This window comes from Salvelinus alpinus, chromosome 13 (assembly GCF_045679555.1).
Source record: "Salvelinus alpinus chromosome 13, SLU_Salpinus.1, whole genome shotgun sequence".
Classification (NCBI taxonomy): Eukaryota; Metazoa; Chordata; class Actinopteri; order Salmoniformes; family Salmonidae; genus Salvelinus; species Salvelinus alpinus.
This window is the reverse complement of record NC_092098.1, coordinates 3,428,062-3,451,794: the sequence shown is the minus strand read 5'-3', so window position 1 is coordinate 3,451,794 and position 23,733 is coordinate 3,428,062. Positions and strand designations below refer to the sequence as shown.

The 23,733-nt window shown below is 42.3% G+C and overlaps 1 protein-coding gene across 1 annotated transcript; it reads left to right on the top strand.

The window, feature by feature from the left end:
- Positions 1-1,846: 1,846 nt before the first annotated feature.
- ncbp3 (nuclear cap binding subunit 3) lies at positions 1,847-21,425 on the top strand. Its single transcript, XM_071337469.1, has 13 exons — positions 1,847-2,163; positions 2,776-2,841; positions 2,995-3,100; positions 7,099-7,224; positions 7,300-7,434; positions 7,639-7,769; positions 7,851-7,959; positions 14,836-14,935; positions 16,245-16,345; positions 17,593-17,896; positions 18,057-18,250; positions 19,971-20,153; positions 20,258-21,425. Exons 1-13 carry the CDS (start codon positions 1,981-1,983, stop codon positions 20,548-20,550), a joined length of 2,031 nt encoding a protein of 676 aa, XP_071193570.1. The 5' UTR covers positions 1,847-1,980; the 3' UTR covers positions 20,551-21,425.
- The last annotated feature ends 2,308 nt before the right edge of the window (positions 21,426-23,733 follow it).

The window sequence follows — 23,733 nt, the reverse complement described above, 5'->3', positions numbered from 1 at the left end:
AAAAGAAAAAAAAAAATGTTGCATTGATGCATTGTGTCTTCTAACTGTCCAAGAATAGGATCCAAAGTGTTAGGAAATATTTGTTCCCATAAATACAAAGGAGGATGTCTCTCCTCATACCTCTGGCACTTTAGTCAGACGGCCAGACTGTGTAAAAATTTATGATGGGGCCGGCAACAGAGCTCCCATTGACTAAGCACCACGGAGACCAATCAGGAGAGAATACATACAGGTCAAGGGTGCAAATTGAAAGTCAAGGGGTGTGTCTGTGCCTTTTCGATTACTCTCTCTTTACAGAGAACCCCTGTGGTTCAAGTCAAGTGCTACCCTTCCCTTTCAGTCTGCTCGGCGCATGTCTGAAAGTGACAGCCAGCAGCCAAGAGACTTTTTCACAGTATGTCATAAAAAATTATTACATTTATGAATGTATGTAAAATGCTCATATGTATTAGATCCAGTACAATGGAATAACGATAGTCCACTGACTATATAAGGGTAGTCAGTGGACATTCTGAACCTTGTTTGAAGTCAGTAGGTCACATGACCAAGGAGCTATTGAAATTTGAAAGTTTGAAAAATTAATGTAAAATCATGTGAGATGAAAATGGACAAACTAAAGGGTGTGCAATATAGAAGGGTAGTCAGTGGACATCCTGAACCTTGTTTGAAGTCAGTAGGTCAGATGACCAATAAGCTACTGACATTTTTAAGTTTGAGAAAGTTATGTAAAATTGAGTGAGAATAAAATGGACAAACTAAAGGGTGTGCAATGTGTAGGCCGACTGAGTGGACTTTCTGAACCTTGTTTGAAGTCAGTAGGTCACATGTTCAAGGAGCTATTGACATTTTTAAGTTTGAAAAATGTATGTAAAATTGAGTGAGAATAAAATGGACAAACTAAAGGGTTTGCAATGTGTAGGCCGACTGAGTGGACTTTCTGAACCTTGTTTGAAGTCAGTAGGTCACATGTTCAAGGAGCTATTGACATTTTTAAGTTTGAAAAAGTCATGTAAAAACGTGTGAGAATAAAATGGACAAACTAAAGGGTGTGCAATGTGTAAGCCCACTGAGTGAACATTCTGAACCTTGTTTGAGGTCAGTAGGTCAGATGACCAAGGAGCTATAGACATTTTTACGTTTGAAAAAGTCATGTAAAAACGTGTGAGAATAAAATGGACAAACTAAAGGGTGTGCAATGTGTAAGCCCACTGAGTGAACATTCTGAACCTTGTTTGAAGTCAGTAGGTCACATGACCAAGGAGCTATTAAAATTAGAAAGTTTGAAAAATGTATGTAAAAACGTGTGAGATGAAAATGAACAAACCAAAGGGTGTGCAATAATAGAAAGGTAGTCAGTAGACATTCTGAACCTTGTTTGAGGTCAGTAGGTCACATGACCAAGGAGCGATTGAAATTTGAATGTAAAAAAAGTTTGGACTTTGTTTACGCTCCCTAACTAATTCAACTAAGAATACAAAATGCTGCTCATATTTCCACATGTTTATTAGCTTTGGAAAACGAATTAATGTCCAAATCGTGAAAATAAGACCTGTGCAATGTGGTGCGCAATTTTTCCAACATCATTACACTTATTTGGAGTCTGTGGCTCAAGTGGTTTGAAAGCGCAAATATCCGTCGAATCTCCAACTTGAAACTGTTTTTACCTCGGTCACTTTATGTTACGTTTATATTTTTGTTCCGTGTATATACATCTCTTTGAAGCCAACTGTTAAGAATAGCTTTGGCTTTCAATAAATTGTTTTCATGATTTGATTTCACACGGCTCACTCTCCTTTGTGACAAAAACTCCCAGATATGCAACTGTACTTTTTTTAATGGATTTTTTTTTACTGTACTGTCTTTGACTCGACTCTCACTGCACATTCACTAAAATTAGGCACCGGGCGTGTCGGTATAGCCTTTCCCTGCACACTCACGTCTTCCTGCTTCGAAAGCGTTTGCGGACCGAGTGCTAGGACCATGGCGGCAGTGCGCAGTCTACGGGTGTCGGTAAAGCCAGACAGTGGGCCAGACCACTCAGAATCGGACTCGGATTCAGACTCGGACCGAGGTGCCCGTGAATCTGAACCGATGGAGGTGGAGGAGGGTGAACTCGAGGTGGAAAACATCCCCGTTAACCGGTCTTTGAAGGAATTGTTGCCGGTGAGGGAAGTAGGCCTCACCAGGTCGCGGGCTCGCGTACCTTCGGGGGCCTGTGAATATTGCCTTGGTATTGGAGGAGCCCAGCGTGCCTTATGCTAACAAGATAGCTCGGTAGCTCGTGACTAGTTAGTGTTACCCAGTGTAGCTAGTTGATATTAACATCATACCTGTTTGTGTTGTTACAGTATATTGTTGATTCTAGCGTAAGCAAGCTAACTTTACATATTTTATGACAAACGGCTATCTTAGCACTTAACTCTGCTTAACTACCGGTGGCTAGCTAATTCACTTGACGTTAAGTTTCATGACAGAAACCCCCTCGCTACATAGTTAATAATACAACGTACTAGTGAGTTACACTAGTTAGCTAACTCATTTTAACATCCCCAAGGACAGACGTTTGGTGCGAGATCTTGCCACTTTCAATTTGCCAGCTTTTTTTTTGGGGGGGGGGGTTGTATGATAGACTCAATGCACACTTTTTTGTTTTGTCGACAGTCATTCATTGTTCAGAACAAACATAAGCTGTCAGATCAATACATTGTTATCTAGGCTACCCCACAGTAAGAAAGTGCATCTCTAATGTATACATATTTGTTGACATTTAACCAGGACACAAGTCGGCGGTATGAGAACAAAGCTGGCACATTCATCACTGGAATCGATGTCACATCAAAGGTACAGTATTGTAACCACACTTGAAAGTTATCTGGCAAACATTCACACTAATACTAGTTCCATCACTTGAAAGTGAGAGGGTAAACCAACAGTTAAACTTTAACTGCCATAACTCGTCTTGTCATAACTGTGTATGTGTGTGTGTGTTTCTAGGAGGCGATTGAGAGGAAGGAGAAGAGAGCGGAAAGGTTTCACTTCCGTGCAGAGGCCAACCTGGCCCAGAAGAATGTGGTGTTGGACAGAGACACCATGAAGAAAGGTAGATACACACACGTACAGTGCCTTCAGAAAGTATTCATACCCCTTGACTTATTCCACATTTTGTTTTACAGCCTGAATTCAAAATAGATTAAATATATATTTTTCTCATCTATCTACACACAATAACCCATAATGACAAAGTGAAAACATGTTTTGGGATTTTTTTTGAAAATGAAATACAGAAATAACATTTACATAAGAATTCACACCCCTGAGACAATACTAAGTATAAGCACTTTTGGTGGCTGTTACAGCTCTGATTTCTTGGGTATGTTTGTCTCACATTTGCACATCTAGATATGGGGATTTTCTCCCGTTCTTCCTTGCAGATTTTCTTAAGTTAGATGGGGAGCGGTAGTGAACAGCAATCTTCAAGTCTTTCCAGATATTCAATGGATACATTTTTTTGTCTCATCAGACCACAGAATTATTTGCCTTATGATCTGTCTTTCGCATGCCTTTTTGCAAACTCCAGGTGTGCTGTCGTGCCTTTTTTTCTCAGGAGTGGCTTCCGTCTGGCCACTCTCCCATAAAACCCAGATTGGTGAAGTGCTATCGAGACGGGAGACCCTGCCAAAAGGACAACAATATCAGCCTAATTCTGTCAGTGGTCATTGGCTTCTTGGCAACCTCACTGACAAGGTCCTTCTTGCCCGGTTGCTCAGTTTGGTTGGACGGCCAGCTCTAGGCAGAGTCTGGGTAGTTCCATCATTTTTATATTTCCCAATGATAGAGACAACTGTGCTCTTGGAAACTTTCAACACTCTAGAAATTGTTTTATACCCTTCCCCAGATATATACCTCATCACAATTCTATCGAAGATCTACGGACATTTCCTTTGTACTTCATGGAGTTAACTGTGTTCGAATACTCATACTGACCGCACTAACCGTACCATTTGTGACGTGAATTGAGTATATAGTATGCTTATTGGTCATAGTATGGATATAGTTAGTATGCCAAAAGTTCCCAGATGTCATACTAAATTTGCCAAAATGCGAAGTATACATGCAGAGGACACTATTTACCTACTTTTAGGGCCCATAATGCAATTCTTCAGGAAATGGGCGTGGCTTCACGTTTTCAGATTTGAAGAAAATAGCGGAAAATATGCAGGCGAAGTCCGATGAGAGCGAATACATATTAATTGAACTAATGACAAATGTTAAGAAAATGTTGAGCAATGTAATGACTTTAAATATGTTAAATTACACGTTATGTTGGCTGACAATTTGTTAGCTACACTATCCTTACGAACCGCATAGCATTACAGCAGTATGTACCGGTTTATTAGCTAGTTGCTTAACGTTAGTTGGATACTAATACATCGAACTTGGCAGGCAGTATATTAACTAACTAACCAACGTTTATTGACTTGATTATTCACATAATTCCTAGCTAAGTGGTCGTTGTGCGTTTCAATGGACATTGTTCATTCTGGCTATCTACTCCGGTTTCAGAGTGCTCTCGTTGAATATGGCTGGTGTCAGTAAATGTCGGCAAACAAACCCTAAATAAATTGTTGCCAGCAGCACAGTTGGTCACCAACGCTCTGGATAACATGAAAACAGCCTAACCAGCTATGCTATGGCGAGTATAATGGTCAGTGAGGTGTTCTCTCAATTGTGTCTGGAAGTAGCTAGCCAACGTTAGCCAGTTAGCTTGACTGCCGTTGAACACTCGCATCAACCCTAGTGTGCGCTCTGAACGCTCTGAGTTTACAATCTGACAACGCTCTGGATTTACAGAGTGCCCAGAGCTCACTCTGGGACTGCAGATTGAATTTACGAACACACCAACAATCGTAAAATGTTTAGCTAGTCATTTGTTATGCTAACAAGCTAGCAAGAGGTTGCATAGCAACAGCATCAACTTCCGGTACCATTTGTTTACAGTATACTAAAATGAACTAATAGAATGTAGTATATACTCATTAATTATGTAGTGTACAGTATGTTAGTATGGGTATTTGAACACAGCCATCGTTTCTGCTCTGACATGCACTGTCAACGGTGGGACCTTATATAGACAGGTGTTTATTTTCTATATCATGTCCAAACAATTGAATTGGCCACAGGTGGATTCAAAGGAAATTGGATGCTCCTGAGCTCATTTGGACTGTCAGAGCAAATAGGTGTGAATGCTTATGTAAGTGAGATATTTCTGTATTTAATTTTCAATAAAGGTTTTTACTTTGTCATGGGGTATTGTGTGTAGGTTTTTAATCCATTATGAATTCAGGCTGTAACACAACAAAATGTGTAAAGTCAAGGAGTATGAATACTTTCTGAAGGTACTGTATATATACACACACATACAAAGTGCTGGATAAAGATGAAAGGTACACACTTACCTGGCTTTTTATCACTTAAACACTAGGGCTGTGACTAGTATCGCTATATTTGTTCCATGGCAAAAATGAAAACACAAAGCAGACTACACTTTTGTCATTTAAAAACCAACTGTATGTAAAATATTGTGTATTATAGCTTGGAAAATAAATAAACTCAGCAAAAAAATGAAACGTCCTCTCACTGTCAACTGTGTTTATTTTCAGCAAACTTGTGCAAATATTTGTATGAACATAACAAGATTCAACAACTGAGAGATAAACTGACTAACAGAAATGGAATAATGTGTCCCTGAACAAAGGGGGGGTCAAAATCAAAAGTAACAGTCAGTATCTGGTGTGGCCACCAGCTGCATTAAGTACTGCAGTGCATCTTCTAATGGACTGCACCAGATTTGCCAGTTCTTGCTGTGAGATGTTACCCCACTCTTCCACCAAGGCACCTGCAAGTTCCCGGCCGTTTCTGGGGGGAATGGCCCTAGCCCTCACCCTCCGATCCAACAGGTCTCAGACGTGCTCAATGGGATTGAGATCCGGGCTCTTCGCTGGCCATGGCAGAACACTGAAATCACACACAGAACGAGCAGTATGGCTGGTGGCATTGTCATGCTGGAGGGTCATGTCAGGATGAGCCTGCAGGAAGGGTACCACATGAGGGAGGAGGACGTCTTCCCTGTAACGCACAGCGTTGAGATTGAGCTTGTTGTAATTTTCCAGACAGTCTAAAAATGCTGTGACATACCGCCCCAGACCATGACGGACCCTCCCGCTCCAGAGTACAGGCCTCGGTGTAACGCTCATTCCTTTGACGATAAACGCGAATCTGACCATCACCCCTGGTGAGACAAAACCGCAACTCGTCAGTGAAGAGCACTTTTTGCCAGTCCTGTCTGGTCCAGCGACGGTGGGTTTGTACCCATAGGCGATGTTGTTGCCGGTGATGTCTGGTGAGGACCTGACCTGTAAGGCAGGCCTACAAGCCCTCAGTCCAGCCTCTCTCAGCCTATTGCGGACAGTCTGAGCACTGATGGAGGGTTTGTGCGTTCCTAGTGGAACTCGGGCAATTGTTGTTGCCATCCTGTACCTGTCCCGCAGGTGTGATGTTCGGATGTACCGATCCTGTGCAGGTGTTGTTACACGTGGTCTGCCACTGCGAGGACGATCAGCTGTCCGTCCTGTCTCCCTGTAGAGCTGTCTTAGGCGTCTCACAGTACGGACTTTGCAATTTTATTGCCCTGGTCACATCTGCAGTCCTCATGCATGTTCATGCAGATGAGCAGGGACCCTGGGCATCTTTATTTTGGTGTTTTTCAGAGTCAGTAGAAAGGCCTCTTTTAGTGTCTTAAGTTTTCATAACTGTGACCTTAATTGCCTACCGTCTGTAAGCTGTTAGTGTCTCTTAACGACCGTTCCACAGGTGCATGTTCATTAATTGTTTATGGTTCATTGAACAAGCATGGGAAAGGCAGGGTCCTGAAAAAGGGAGGTTTACATGTGACTGGATTACATGTTTTGTTTCCAACATTAGTGCTGTTTTCTTAAAGAAGTGAAACCCGCTTCGTGTTTTGTTTCCTTGCCACGATACTAACGAATATCGCGATATTGCGCGCACACACACTGAATACACTCTCCTTCCCTTTCTCAGCCATCCCTAACTTGCGCCTGGAGGCGTTGCACGTGGCGGGTGTTGATGATATGAGCACCCAGGATGTGTTTGGCTACTTTAAGGAGTACCCTCCAGCACACATCGAGTGGATTGACGACACCTCCTGTGAGTAACACACACACAGAAGCGACTGACAACACGTGGGCTGTTTTTAACATGCCGTTAAATATTGTTTCCTAGGTAATGTGGTGTGGCTGGATGATGTCACTTCCACCCGGGCTCTGATCAACATCAGCCGCATGCCTGACCCAGAGGTGGTTACCACGGAGACAGACAGCACCAAAGAACCTGGTGATCCCACCCAGGAGAGCAAGGGTGAGTGCTGTGTGTCCATGCACTGTCCAGTGGGTGTCCATGTTCCAATGTTCACTGTCTTTGTATGTTTTATGATTAGTGTAGTGGGTAAGTCTGTGTTGGTCAGGACTGCGACGTTGTGTTTGTGGTCAGTGTGTTTTGTCAGTCATATGAGGCATGTACTTAATGTGCTTTGTCACTGAGTGTTGCTTGCTGTTCTCTCAGCTCGCAGTGAACGAGGCTCGGATGACGATGATGGAGAGGCGGATGAGGAGGAGAAAGAGATGGTGAAGGAGAATGAGGGGAAAGCCTGCGAGGGAGAGACGGAGAAGAAAACAGAACCTGAGACCACCCAGGTAAAACTCTGTTCAAGACTGTGGTTGTGTGGGGAAATGTTTCATATTAGTTACCTGTGTGTTTGTGCGTGTGCATTTGAGGTGGACCTGCTGTCTCAGGCAGAGAGTGAGTCTCTGCTCCGGAACGACCTACGACCGGCCATCAAACCCTTCAAGGGCAACAAACTCTTCCTGAGGTTGGCCACTCACGGTGAGAGACAAACACACACACACCAGGGTCTCCCTAATGAAAATGTGGCACCGGATATTTGACCGGCAGCATTTAAATTTACCGGACATTTGAGAAATTCACCGAACCTATATGCATTGGCTGCGTAACCTGATTAGTTCGTCCTCCCACGGTGCTCAGAATGACAGAAATCACATTTAGATTATGGTAATTAATCTTTACAGAACATGCAAGTCTAGGATGCAATGATGTATGTCCTTACCACGCACTTTGAATATGTTAGAATAACTGTCCACGTTTACGTTTCCTCAGCCAACAAGACAAGTAACGAACAGCAAATTCACTAGCCTAGGCGGCGTGTGAGTTATATTTGGGGGAGCAAATTTTAACCATAAAAATTCGACTTTATAATAAAGCATTCCATGTACAGCATCACCCCATTTGCAGACTTATGTAAATTAGCCTACTATTTGTGATGAGTAGATTGGATAGTCAAAATTTATGCTAATATAACTCAATCACTGTTTGCAAAAAAATACATTTCAATGCATGGCTGAGTGCGTAGAGGCATGGGCTATAGGCTGTATCGGATACGTTTCTTTGCACGGGAAAACACATTTCATGCAATTCTACTACACTATGACTGGAGACATAAGATGCATATTCTTTTATACCACAAATGACAGGGTAGCCTACTCTGCTGACACTGACAAACAGATCAATAAAAACAAAGTTTTTCATATAATAGGCCTACGAGACACAAATAGAATATGACGTCCATCAAAACTGGAGGTGGAAATGATTGTTCAAAAACAAACTTATAATGTGGCACTGACCCAGCAATGATAATATGCGAAGTGCGCACTCACTGGGGGTATGGCCAATGCTCTTCGCTGGTGCCAAAAAGTTTTCCCCCCACAAAATTAGTCAGTGCAGTTAACACAAAACATATTATTTTCTGTTTTACAGTCGAACTAGACAATAGGCTATAAAGTCCTGGGAAATTTGTAATTTCAATAAAACCAGAGAGGAAGAGGCAAACTTTAGGATACTTTGTGAGGCATACAAGACATTGCGAGATACAGATTACCAAGACAGTGCATTCAGAAAGTATTCAGAACCTTTTTCCACATTTTGTTACTTTACAGCCTTATTCTAAAATTGATTAAATTGTTCCCCTCCCCCCTTCATCAATCTACACACAACACCCCACAATGACAAAACAAAAAACAGTTTTTTAGACATTTTTGCAAATGTATTAAAAATGAAAAACGGAATTATTACAATTACATAAGTATTCAGACCCTTTACTGAGTACTTTGTTGACGCACCTTGGGCAGCAATTTCAGCCTCGTGTCTTCTTGGGTATGACACTAAAAGCTTGGCACACCTGTATTTGGGGAGTTTCTCCCATTCTTCTCTGCAGATCCTCTTAAGCGCTGTTCAAGTCCGGGCTCTGGCTGGGCCACTCAAGGTCATTCAGAGACTTGTCCTGGAGCCACTCCTGCGTTGTCTTGGCTGTGTGCTTAGTGTCGTTGTCCTGTTGGAAGGTGAACCTCTCTATACCTTGCTCCGTTCATCTTTCCCTCGATCCTGACTAGTCTCCCAGTTCCTGCCACTGAAAAACATCCCCTCAGCATGATGCTTGCTGCCCCCACAATGCTTCACCGTAGGGATGGTGCCAGGTTTCCTCCAGATGTGATGCTTGGCATTCAGGCCAAAAAGTTCATTCTTGATTTCATCAGATCAGAGTATCTTGTTTCTCATGGTCTGAGAGTCTTTAGGTGCCTTTTGGCAAACGCCAAGCGGGCTGTCATGTGATTTTTACTGAGGAGTGGATTCCGTCTGGCCACTGTACCATAAAGTCCTGATTGATGGGGTGCTGCAGAGATGGTTTTCTTTCTGGAAGGTTCTCCCATCTCCACAGAGGAACTCTGGAGCTCTGTCAGTGACCATCGGGTTCTTGGTCACCTTCCTGACCAAGGCCCTTCTCCCCTGATTGCTCAGTTTGGCCGTGCGGCCAGCTCTAGGGAGAGTCTTGGTGTTTCCAAACTTCTTCCATTTAAGAATGATGGAGGCCACTGTGTTCTTGTTCAATGCTGCAGAAATGTTTTGGTACCCTTCCCCGGATCTGTGCCTCGACACAATCCTGTCTCAGAGCTCTGTGGACAATTCCTTCGACCTCATGGCTTGGTTTTTGCTCTTACATGCACTGTCAACTCTGAGATCTTATATAGACAGGTGTGTGCCTTTCCAAATCATGTCCAAGCAATTGAATTTACCACAGTTGTAGAAACATCTCAAGGATGATCAATGGAAACAGGATGCACCTGAGCTCAATTTTGACTCTCATAAGCGAAGGGTCTGAATACTTATGTAAATAATAATTAGGCCTATATTTCAGTATTTATTTAGGCTAATGTATAAATCCCAGTCATTCATGATGTGAAATGCAATCAAGCATAATAAACTTTGAAATAACAAAGTGACCATTGAATAATTAGCGTAAACAATAAATAGGCCGTAGATTGCATTCACGAATGAATGCGACTGTTTTTAATCTTTGCTGTAATGAAGGCTTTACAAAAAAACGTTACAACAGTCTCTCTGGTACACTTATGATTTATTTAGTGTTTGCATTCTTCTGAACGGTTAAAAAAATGAAATTGTAATCTAACAGCACCTGTTTGGCACACACAATATGCACATAGCGCTTACTCATTATTCTTGATCTCCAGTATTTTCCACAACTAGTCAAACTTATTCCACACATCTGACTTCCCCTTTACCTCCTGAGCAACCAGTAAACATTCGTCCTTTTCGAGTTTGTCATGTCCTCTGCATCCATTTTGCTGTCACGTGTCAGTGTTCCGAGTTTATAACCAATTTATTGATGTGATTATGATATGCTTAAGGTCAGGCCCTATTAGTCACATGCATACATGTGTCACGTTAAGAGAGCAAGGGTTGAGGGAACAGGGAATGTTTTTCCTAAACAAATTAGGGATTTCGTTAACACAATTTCATTCAGAAATGAATGTGGCAGCTTCAGCAACACGGACAGCACTATACACACTGTTGATGTGTGGTGGTTGCTGCATCGGGGAGAGTGTGACAAGCACCTGTTGTCTCTGTGTTAAAAAAAAAAGGCATTGAGTGACTGACTAGCACCTGTTGTCACTCTCTGTCACTCAATGTCTTTTTTTTAACACAGCTCAGCGTGTCTGAGCCAAGCGGCACAATAAAATCAATTGTGGTCAGACTCCCTCTAGTCATTTGTCTTAATTATTTAATCGTTTAAAGCTTCAGACACACTCAGTGCATATAGTTGATTTGATTAAAACGCATAGGATGTGTATATAGAAAAATAGACGTTTAAAAAAAATTCAACCAATCGATTGCTCGAAATAAGATTTTTTTTCTAGCCAAATGAAAATACTCTGGATAACTTCAGTAACATAAGAAAAGGGTTTGAGTGAGAGGACTAACGTGTGTCTCCAAGTGGCCCCACACCTTCAAAGTGTGCACAGTTCCGAAGCAATATCAACGATAAGGTACTTTTTTTTTATTTCCTAGCTGTGCCGTTGAGGAACTAGATCAAGGACACTTGTAGAAGTGCACATTTGGGCTCACCGGTGTTTTGGTGTGCTTTTATGACATGAAAGCAGTATTTATTATAATCAACATCTTATCTTTAAAAATAAATAGAATCCTCATAATCTACAGCATTTCCCTCACTTGGACAACAGAAAATGTTCAAAAGTTGCCCAATTACCAGGTGGGATGGGGGCAACTTCTTGTCGCGTGCATTGCTCAAGTTCAGAATGTCTGTCAGGCAAACCCCATACAGAGACGTGAAACGCGGAGCCAGAGCTCTGTCATGTAAAAGAATGTTACTGTACAGTAGTGCTGAGCAATTAGTGCTTTTTGAGGTCTTTTCAATTTAGATTTTTTTTAATACATTATGTGGGTAGAATGCTGTAACACATAATAAAACAATTATAAGTCCCATGATGGTAGGGACTGCCCATTACTGCTAATCATTTATTCACAATTACTTTACTAAAATATTTCATTTGAGTAGATTACACTTCACGAAAGTTTACATACACTTTAGCCAAGTACATTTAAACTCAGTTTTTCACAATTCCTGACATTTAATCCTAGTAAAAATGTCCTGTCTTAGGTCAGTTAGGATCACCACTTTATTTTAAGACTGTGAAATGTCAGAATAATAGTGGAGAGAATTATTTATTTCAGATTTTATTTCTTTCATCACATTCCCAGTGGGTCAGAAGTTTACATACACTCAATTAGTATTTGGTAGTATTGCCTTTAAATTGTTTAACTTGGGTAAAATGTCTCAGGTAGCCTTCCACAAGCTTCCCAAAATAAGTTGGGTGAATTTTGGCCCATTCCTCCTGACAGAGCTGGTGTAACTGAGTCAGGTTTGAAGGCCTCCTTGCTCGCACACGCTTTTTCAGTTCTGCCCACAAATTTTCTATGGGATTAAGGTCAGGGCTTTGTGATGGCCACTCCAATACCTTGACTTTGTTGTCCGTAAGCCATTTTTCCACAACTTTGGAAGTATGCTTGGGGTCATTGTCCATTTGGAAGACCCATTTGCGACCAAGCTTTAACTTCTTACGGATCATTGGGACGCTAGCGTCTCACCTCGACAACATCCGGTGAAATTGCAGAGCACGAAATTCAAATTACAGAAATCGTTATATTAAACATTCATGAAAATACAAGTGTCATGCATCATTTAAAAGCCTAACTTCTTGTTAATCCAGCCGCGTCAGATTTCAAAAAGGCTTTACGCACACCATGTGATTATCTGAGGACAGCGTCCCGCACATAAAAGCATTACATACATTTTTCCAACCAAGCAGAGGCGTCACGAAAGTCAGAAATGGAGATAAAATAAGTCACTTACCTTTGAAGATCTTCATCTGGTTGCAATCACAAGGGTCCCAGCTACATAACAAATGGTCCTTTTGTTCGATAAAGTCCTTATTTATATCCCAAAAAAGTATGTTTCATTGGCGCGCTAGACTCAGTAATCAACCGGTTTCCCTCGTTCAAAATGCATACAAATGAATCTCATAAGTTACCAATAAACTTCGACCAAACATATCAAACAACGTTCCTAATCAATCCTCAGGTACCCTAATATGTAAATAAACGATCACATTTAAGACGGAGAATACCATTACCGGAGACAAATAACAAAGTACGCGCACTCACCGGAATGCGCAACAAACACTACAGCCAAAATGGGAGCCACTTACTAAAACTACAAATTCAAGCTCATTTTTCAAAAAACAAGCCTGAAACTCTTTCTAAAGACTGTTGACATCTAGTGGAAGCCCTAAGAACTGCGATCTGGGAGGTATTCCTTTTATATTCCCATTGACAGCCATAGTAATCAAGGGTGAGCTGGGAAAAAATATGTTTTTCGCCTGCCATATCAGTTCTGATATACTCACAGACATTACTTTAACAGTTTTAGACACTAGAGTGTTTTCTATCCAATACTACCAATATATATGCATATCCTAGCTTCTCGGCCTGAGTAACAGGCAGGTTACTTTGGGCACCTCATTCATCCAAACTTCCGAATACTGCCCCCTAGCCCGAAGAAGTTAACTTCCTGACTGATATCTTGAGATGTTGCTTCAATATATCCACATAATTTTCCTACCTCATGATGCCATCTATTTTGTGAAGTGCCACAGTCCCTCCTGCAGCAAAGCACCCCCACAACATGATGCTGCCATCCCCGTGCTTCACGGATGGGATGGTGTTCTTCGGCTTGCAAGCCTCCCCCTTTTCCCTCCAAACATAACGATGGTTATTATGGCCAAACAGTTCTATTTTTATTTCATCAGACCAGAGGCCATTTCTCCAAAAAGTACGATCTTTGTCCCCATGTGCAGTTGCAAACCGTAGTCTGGCTTTTTTTATGGCGGTTTTGGAGCAGTGGCTTCTTCCTTGGTCTACAATTATTTTTTTGAGGTCTTGACTGATTTCTTTAGATTTTTCCATGATGTCAAGCAAAGAGGCACTGAGTTTGAAGGTAGGCCTTGAAATACATCCACAGGTACATCTTCAATTGACTCAAATGATGTCAATTAGCCTATCAGAAGCTTCTAAAGCCATGACATCATTTTCTGGAATTTTCCAAGCTGTTTCAAGGCACAGTCAACTTAGTGTATGTAAACTTCTGACAAACTGGAATTGTGATACAGTGAATTATAAGTGAAATAATCTGTCTGTAAACAATTGTTCAAAAAATGACTTGTTTGATGCACAAAGTAGATGTCCTAACCGACTTGCCAAAACTATAGTTTGTTAACAAGAAATTTGTGGAGTGGTGAAAAACGAGTTTTAATGACTCCAACCTAAGTGTATGTAAACTTCCGACTTCAACTGTATACACACTACCGTTCAAAAGTTTGCGGTCACTTAGAAATGTCCATGTTTTTGAAAGAAAAGCACTTTTTTTGTCCATTAAAATAACATCAAATTGATCAGAAATACAGTGTATACATTGTTAATGTTGTAAATTACTATTGTAGCTGGAAACGGCAGATTTTTTGAAAAATGTATGGAATATCTACATAGTCGTACAGAGGCCCATTATCAGCAATCATCACTCCTGTCTTCCAATGGCACGTTGTTAGTTAATCCAAGTTTATCATTTTAAAAGGCTAATTGATCATTAGAAAAGCCTTTTGCAATTATGTTAGCACAGCTGAAAACTAATATATATTTTAACCGATTTTGAAATCCGGCTGTAACACAAAAAAAAATTGGAATAGCTCAAGGGGTATGAATACTTTCTGAAGGCACTGTATTATGATTGTGACCGTTTTCTTTCTGTGTTTTCAGGTGATAAGAAGGAGCTGGGTGCTGCGAGGAAGAGCAGATATTACATGAAGTACGGCAACCCGAACTACGGAGGCATGAGGGGCATCCTCAGCAACTCTTGGTAACCACACACACGGATGCTTCCTTGGCCAACACTGACTTTATTCATACATGCTGGATAGGCACCCTGTGGTGAGTCTCCATGGTGATTCAGGGGGACAGTGTGCTAAACCAGGGGTTCCCAAACTATTTCACTCAGGCCCCCCTTCCAGCATGTACGAATATCTTGTGCCCTGTCTATTTCTATGGGCACAAGCACTGTTCATGAAACAAACTGTTCACACCCCTCTTTTTGGGGGAGAGAAAATGTTGCAGGTTTAAAGGTTATTTCCTGCAATTCTACACATTTTGTCATTGGGTGCAGAGAAAATGTTGCTGTTGTAAAAGCTAATTGTCTTGCAATTTGATACGTTTTGCCACTTCAAATGTGTAATCATGTGATATTTGAGCGACAACCATTACAACAAAATCTATGGGCTGAAAAACATCTGACATGGGCTAGTTGATCTGGACATTTCTGACAAGTTATAAATAGATCTCTAAGGTATGCAATAACTGACATGACGAGGATAACTGATGCACTTCCCAATTTGTGCGTTCCACTATTACAACCTTCAGGAGTATCTTGAAAGCTGGACTGAGTTCCTTTTAATTAGTTTCTTGTTTTTCTTTGTTCTAAACCATCATGGTAGATCCTCAGCATCACCAGCCAGATCCTCAGCACCACCATGGCTGACTGTAACTGATATGCTGCTACACTGTTGTACATTGTACTGCTTTTGTTTCTTTCACTTTCCTAACATTTTCTCTTTCTTTCCTTTCACTTTTTCTTTGTTTGCACCTTCCCGTATTCCAAAAAAACCCGTTTGTGTATAGTAGTACCAACGTCTGTTTATCGTCCTCTGCTTGAACATGTCATTCTGCCCCCCCCCCCCCCCCCCACCTTCTATCTATAACTTTTATCTCTCTCTCATTTCCTCTACTTCTCTCATCTGTTTTCCCTGATTTTTTTTTTGCTTTTGACACCCTTCCTGCTATCAGTACAAAAGACATGCTGGTTAGTCGAGAACCCTCAAATTCAAATCTGGACCGGGAAGCCACTGTTTGTTTTTAATTCTTCCCCTCTAATCAGGACTGATTTAGACCTGGGACACCAGGTGTGTTAAATAAATGATCAGGTAGAACAAAACCAGCAATAGGCCGGATCAAATAGGGTAAGATTTGATTACCCCTTTTCTAGAAGGTTAAGGGGATATGGTTAGGTTAGACGTTGAAGGTATAGGGTGGGTATTAGGTGAAGTATAGACTGTACGGGGTGAAGTATATAGGTGGGTGTGTTGTTGCTAATATCTCTCTGTCACCTTCTGCAGGAAGAGACGGTATCACACGCGCAGAATCGTGAGCAAGAGCAAGAAACCCCTGATAGGGGACAGCATGGGGGACACATCACCCTACACACATAGACACTCTGGTAAGAACACACACACCATCCCTGATAAGAACGCACACCCTGCGCTACACACACCATCCCTGGTAAGAACGCACGCCCTGCCCTACACACACCATTCCTGGTAAGAACACACACCCTGCCTTACACACACCATCCAAGGTAAGAACGCACACCCTGCCCTACACACACCATCCCTGGTAAGAACACACGCCCTGCCCTACACACACCATCCCTAGTAAGAACGCACGCACGCCCTGCCCTACACACACACCATCCCTGGTAAGAACACACACCATCCCTGGTAAGAACACACACCATCCCTGGTAAGAACACACACCATCCCTGGTAAGAACACACACCATCCCTGGTAAGAACACACACCATCCCTGGTAAGAACACACACCATCCCTGGTAAGAACACACACCCTGCCCTACACACACCGACACTCCGGTACGAACACACACTCATACTACCCTACAGACATTTAGGTGGGAAGACTCACACAAACGTTTACAGACCAGGCCTAATTGTTATGCTCTAACATTTATATATTTATCTCCTGTGGTAATCTGTGACTTCCTCTTGTTCTCCTTTCTCCTCCCCCTCTGTCTCATCCCTCCATCCTCTCCTCTCTCTCACTCTTCTCTCTCCCCATCCTTTCCGTCTCTCTCCTCTCTTCCCTCCTTTCTGTCTCATCCCTCTCTTTCTTCCTTTCCTTCTCATCCCTCTGTCTCGTTCTTCCTTTCCGTCTCATCCCTCCTTCCTTTCCGTCTCATCCCTCTGTCTCTCTCCTCTCCCTTCCTTTCCGTCTCATCCCTCCGTCTCTCTCCTCTCTCCTCCTTTCCGTTTCTCCTCTCTCGCCCTCCTTTCCGTCTCGCCCTCCTTTCCGCCTCTCCTCTCTCGCCCTCCTTTCCGCCTCTCCTCTCTCGCCCTCCTTTCCGCCTCTCCTCTCTCGCCCTCCTTTCCGCCTCTGCTCTCTCGCCCTCCTTTCCGCCTCTGCTCTCTCGCCCTCCTTTCCGCCTCTGCTCTCTCGCCCTCCTTTCCGCCTCTCCTCTCTCGCCCTCCTTTCCGCCTCTCCTCTCTCGCCCTCCTTTCCGCCTCTCCTCTCTCGCCCTCCTTTCCGCCTCTCCTCTCTCGCCCTCCTTTCCGCCTCTCCTCTCTCGCCCTCCTTTCCGCCTCCTCTCTCGCCCTCCTTTCCGCCTCTCCTCTCTCGCCCTCCTTTCCGCCTCTCCTCTCTCGCCCTCCTTTCTGTCTCATCCCTCTCCAGCTGACCTAGTCAACCTACCAGAAGAACCAATTGAGGAAGAGGAGGAGGAAGATGAGGAGGACATGGACTCAGACGACAGGGTGGTGGAGTACAAGGAGAAGGAGAAGAGGGAGAGGGGGGGAGGTCCAGGAGTGGCCCTGCGGAGTCGTTTGGGCAGGCCCTCCTCTTCCCCCTCTGTCTCGTCAGACTCAGACGAAATGGACTATGACCTGGAGCTCAAGATGATCTCAACCCCCTCTCCCAAGAAGAGCATGAAGATGACCATGTACGCAGACGAGGTCGAGACCAACCTCAAGACTATACGGTCAGTGGGTGTGTGTGGTGGACAAAAGTTTGTGTGGAGGTGGGTGACATGACCATGTGTGCTTACATGACCATGTATGCTTATGTGTGCAGAATGCGGACCTTTTAACGTAGGTAACATAGTAAATTAATAGTTGATGTTCTCCCTGTCTGTTCTTCAGACACTCTTCTGTTCGCAGTGACAGCGGCTTGGGGGGTAGTGGCGTCCGGAACAGGATTGGTGGAGGATCGGTGGGCGGGACCAAAACCAGTGCAGTGGAGAAAGTGATGGATGTGAGGCAGCTATTGGAGGAAAAAAGACAGAGCCAAACCCAGAATAGACAGCGCACCCCTGTGGCCAGTAGTGGAAAGACAGGTCAGTTATCCACTACTCTACACAGTCAATATCAATGTAATCTAGTTCCAAGACATTTCAAACTCTATTGGACCAACACATCAAACTTGGCCTTTGTTAGCCAATACAGAAAGATCGGGAAAAACTCTCCATGCATTGGCTTAATCTACCAACCAATTATCTCCCACAACTCATGTCTTGTTTCGAGGTGTTTTGACTCTTGTCACATCTATGCTAATATGGCAAAATTTCACTAGCTAGCTCACCATCAACTATAAGGATTAGGGATGTAACGATTCACCGGTACATATCAATCCCCGATTCAAATGTTTAAGATATGAGTGTACTGGTCTGCGGGACCCCAAACCGATCCAAATGTAGCATGCATCGGTCAGAAAATCCATTCAAACCTTGCTAATTGCCGGTTCACTAAACATTTTCTCAAATTACTTTCTTTCTACCTTACGAAAATAACTCATCTTTTGTGACAACTTTGTCCTCTCCTTCAGTGTCGAACTGTATGTAATTATGTTGACAGTTAACATTAATCTACAAGTCATTTTGAATGCCGAACAAACCTTACTGAGAGGTAGGCCTAGTCCTGATCTGGCGCATCTATGTATCACTTTAAGCATTTTGTAAAATGGCTTGCGCAAGATTATGCTTTATTAGTTGAATGACAACCAATGTAATTTGCTAGATTCTTTTTTAATAAAATGCGCTGAGAATTGTGTTTTGCCCGATTTAAAAGTAGCCTAAACTCATCTGGCTATAGGTAGGCTACATGCTAATCGAAGCTTACATTACATCTGATTGTTCAGGTTCATCAATAGTTTTGGTATTTTTGCCTGGAACAATCAGTATATATTGTCATGTTTAGATATACAGGGTAAAGTTGATCATTTCATAACGAGGACAGCAGAAGCAGAAGCTCACTGTCTGTCATGTGATTTATAAGATGGATGAAATCCAAAGTTGTGCTCAATATTAATTTACTATGTCATAACAATTTTTTTTAAAGATAAAAATTGATACATTACTAGCTATTAACACTTTTAATCTGCAAAATTACAAATTAGTTAGTGGGTGATTTCAGATCAAAAGGGGGGGGGGGCGGACAGAACGCAAACATTGTCCTGATAGTGGGGTGGTAGATGTTCAGTTTCCCTTATGGCGTAGCTCAGGTGCCTACATACAACATAGACATATACTGTACTTGAATTACACACACACAAAAGTTGGCTCAGCCTGATCCAGCTCCGAGAGACCCAGCTCTTGAGCTCCATCAGCAACAGATTTTAATTTGGAATTTAATGTGTTTATGCAACAAATGTTAGTGCACCGAATCGCATGGATTCATTCCTCAAATCAAGCTAAAACGTATCGTATCGGAGTCCATGTGTCTAGATAGATACGCATCGAATCGTCTTGAAAGGGAAAGATGCACATCCCTAGTAACAATGTATTTGTTTTCAATAATGATTTGGAGAAGAAATATAGTTTCCATGTTGCCAACAATCCTTTGATTCTAAGCCAACCCACCTGTTTTGCTCCACGGTTGCTAAACAACCCACCCGTCTAAAGATATCTATGGTCACTCCCACTTAGGCCAACTTTGAATCATTGATGTCCCAGACTTATGTGCGCAATATCCTGGGGACCAGGTTAATATCAATGATGTGGTATAATGTTTTTTTTCTGGTTTGTGTGTATAGTGTATTTAACCTTGTGTTGTGTGTAGATGTGAGGCAGAGGTTAGGGAAGAGACCCTACTCTCCTGAGAGACGACACTCCTCCTCCCCTGTCGCCTCCCGAGACTCACCCCCTCCCCGAGAGCCAATCACAGACGTGCACAGCCGACTGGGCATGGCCAAACTCGACTCCCGCGGCCTCTACTCTGATTCGTCCAAAGACAGGAAATCAAGTAAGGAAGAAAAACACATCTACTGCTATTAGTCAATAATGCAGTACATTAGTTGAAAAGACACTGAAAGTGCTTTAAAATGTAACCCTTGCTCCCTCCCCCAGGTCGTCTGTGGAGCAGGCTCGGCCCCTCCTCCCATAAGGGTGGTGTTCCCGAGCGGAAGCCTTCTAGTCGCCGTGCGGGGTCGGGATCAGCCAGCTCCAGGTTGGGGGGGCAGGAAGGAGAAGAGGAAAATGAGGAGGAGGACGACTCTGCACTGCAGAAGGTGTGGGGGGCCTTGATCAAACAGAAGGAACAGCAGACCCACAAGATGAAGAAGAGTCGGCTTGACAACCTGCCCTCACTACAGATTGAGATCAGCCGGGAGAGCAGTAACGGATCTGACTCAGACTCCTGAGACCGAGGGGGAGAAAGAAAGAGTGGGAGATGTGTGGATTTGGTCATGCCTTCATCTAGAGCAGAAAGGTGATCAGCCACCCTCGCCTTCCTCTTGAGTTACCTCTCTTTCTCAGTGTCTGGAGGACTCTTGATCCTTGGGCCCCTGTCGCTGTGGCCTGATCCATCGTACAAACATAAAAGAAAAGACTCTATAAAGAGAAATGAGAAAATAAACTGGACAGAATTTTTTGAAAGACTGAGACGTTCTGTTTCAGGACAGGAGGCCATTTTGTTTTTGTATTACATTATCTCTGCAGCCCACGGGACTGTTGTTCTGATCAAACCTGTTCCCATGACATTTCACCCTCTGATAGCCTACATACATGTCCAATCATTAATGAGCAATATAAATGTCTCTATAACCTCTTGTGAAGTTGACTACAGAAGAACTGTGACAGAGTAAGAGGCAGATACTGAGCTTGCTCCCTCTGTTTCTCTGTGTGTGGAACCAGACACTGTATCGTATGTGGTATCTGTGTGAGTGACTATGAACAACAACATATGGTTTGTGGCATTTTTTTTCCTTCCAAAGGCTGGGGCCATAGAGAAGACTACACCAGATGAATCGATTCTCTACTGAAAGGTTTTGTACTTTCTGACTGTTGGTATTATGTGCCAATGGCCAATGTTGATAATATTATGTTATTCAAGGCGGAAGAGGTTGCGTGCCAAATGGAACCATATTCCATATGTAGTACACTACTTTTGACCAGGGCTTTAAAAGTAGTGCACTATGTAGGGAAATGGGTGCCATTTGATATGTACACCTACATTCCCAGATGGAAAACAAATTGATTTAAGGTGTCAGCAGAAATAAAGAGATTTGTCTTGTTACTGCTTGTCTTGTTACCATTACTATCACAACTGGCTGTAAGCGAACGAGTGATGCGCGTTTGGCGCAATACTGGCTGTATCCAATGCTCAGCCCATCGTTTACGTAACAACAGAATGAATCACCTGAAGAGACAACCAATTTACTAGTTACAGCATCAGTGAGTGCTCTGGAAAGGCAGCTTGTCAGTTACAGCAGAGCGTCCCCTGAACGATAACGAAGAGGTAACGTTAGGTGAGAAGCCTGACGATGGGGGTGAGAAGGTGATGAAGCGTACTTCGTGAGCAGTAACCGAAAAACTGGCATTTGGAACGTTTGAGGTAGGGGAGAAAGTGTGGTGGAACAACAATTAGCATTGTTAAGTAACTTGCTACCTTGATCCAATTCTCCCTTACTATCTTAGCTAGCCAGAGAAATGTTGAGGAACAGTAGCCAACTCATCTGATCAAATAGTTGAGTTTGGTGTGAAAATTAGCTTTCTAATAAAGTCAGAGCTAACGGCTAACGTTACATCAGATGAGCTGACATTAGTAACCTAACCAATTCGTTAACTGGTATACGACTCCTTGCTGTTCCTCAAGTTATAACGCGTTAGTTGCTTACTGTACCCTGGCAATCTGTGAAATGTTAACTAGCTAACGAACTAACCACTATCTGTTACTAATGTTTTCTCTCTATAGTATGTGGTTAATTTTCAGAATGAGAGAATTAGGTGAAAATGAGGCGTTGCTTGTTAAACAAGTGGATTCAGGGATCAAGTGTAGCTGGAGCTGGGCCTGGCTTAAGATGGATGCCACTATAGAGGTGAAAGGAACACCACACACTTTCCCTCTTTCTCACTTTTGCTGGCACATTGCAGAACAGATGTCCACAGGCAGAAAGTGTACTATGCAATAATAGTGCAGTGTAGCCCAAAGATATTGCTTTTGTTGTGTTGAACTTGGCTAACACGTGTGCATGTGAGGGGGGATTATACTTTTCTTTATTCAGTGAACGTTATTTTTAAGAGACAGGTTATTGTTTTCCATAAACTAAGGAGATCTATAGTGATCTGTTGTATTAGTAACAGGACAGCTATGAAGTAGCTCTGGAAAAATGTTGAATTGCTGCATTTCTTCATTGGATTCAGTTAAGTGTCACATTGCCAATTTGGAAACGAACCATACTCTCAACAAATGAGATCAAACAAGTGAAATTATTATACTTACCAAGTCCTCTCTCTTTGAAACCTGGCGTTTTGGTGACCACACACACCAGCTGCGCAGGTTTTTTGTTTTCAACTGATGTGCTTGCTTTGTTTAAAAAAAATGAAGGCAAACATTTGGATTATCAAATGGATACAGGTAGCAAATGTTTCTAAACCCTCCTCTTGGTTGGTCTCCCACAAACATAAGCAGCCTTCTGTTTTCTTTCTCCAGTCTTGTGATGTTTTTCATTTTATCTAGTTTTCTCTCCAATCTTTCTACTCTTTGCTTTAGGTGGTCACTTTCAAGATTCTAAGGAGAAAGACTGGAATAAATAGTATATTATTGTCCATTTGCTGATCATTTGTGTCTTTGCATCAAACAAACACACAACTATTTTGAAAATCAAACAAAACTGCAGAACATTTTGAGAGTGCTTACATTATGCCTTGGCAGAGAGGACAGCCCCTCCATACTGTCCTTTGTCCTTGTCTCCAACTAATAGAACTAGTTGTTTTTCAGTTCATGGTATGTTTAGAATCTGTGAGGCAAGTTCTCATTTAGCCAAACTATCTTTACATTTAAGCTTGAAACGGTATACTTTGTATTTGGCCATTGGCCCAATTTTACTGCAATGAATTCTAATTGGTCAACCACAGGCTAGGCGGTTGGCATAAACTACATCATGTCTCTTTGTTTCAGCGGAGAAACAGCAAGAAAAGGAAAGAACGAAGAACTGTGAACTGTGAAATTTACAGAAGCTATTACTGTGAAAAAATACCATGATATTGTTTGTGGAGAGTGCACAATTATGAACTTGAAAATGTATTAATAAACCAATTAGGCACATTTGGGCAGTCTTGATACAACATTTTGAACAATAATGCAATGGTTCATTGGGTCAGTCTAAAACTTTGTGTCTGGGCTGGAAGAATACATTATGGCCATTCTCTTGCATTTCAAAGACGATGGTACAAAAAATACAAAAAAACACTTTTTTTTCTTTATATTATCTTTTACCAGATCTAATGTGTTATATTCTCCTACATTATTTTCACATTTCCATAAACTTCAAAGTCTTTCCTTTCAAATAGTATCAAGAATATGCATATCCTTGCTTCAGGTC

Excerpts from the sequence above, each read along its gene's own strand:
- ncbp3 (XM_071337469.1), top strand. The coding sequence starts at position 1,981 with ATGGCGGCAGTGCGCAGTCTACGGGTGTCGGTAAAGCCAGACAGTGGG. Across the intron at positions 7,435-7,638 it reads TCCCACCCAGGAGAGCAAGG|CTCGCAGTGAACGAGGCTCG; the intron begins GTGAGTGCTGTG and ends CTGTTCTCTCAG. Across the intron at positions 16,346-17,592 it reads CTACACACATAGACACTCTG|CTGACCTAGTCAACCTACCA; the intron begins GTAAGAACACAC and ends ATCCCTCTCCAG.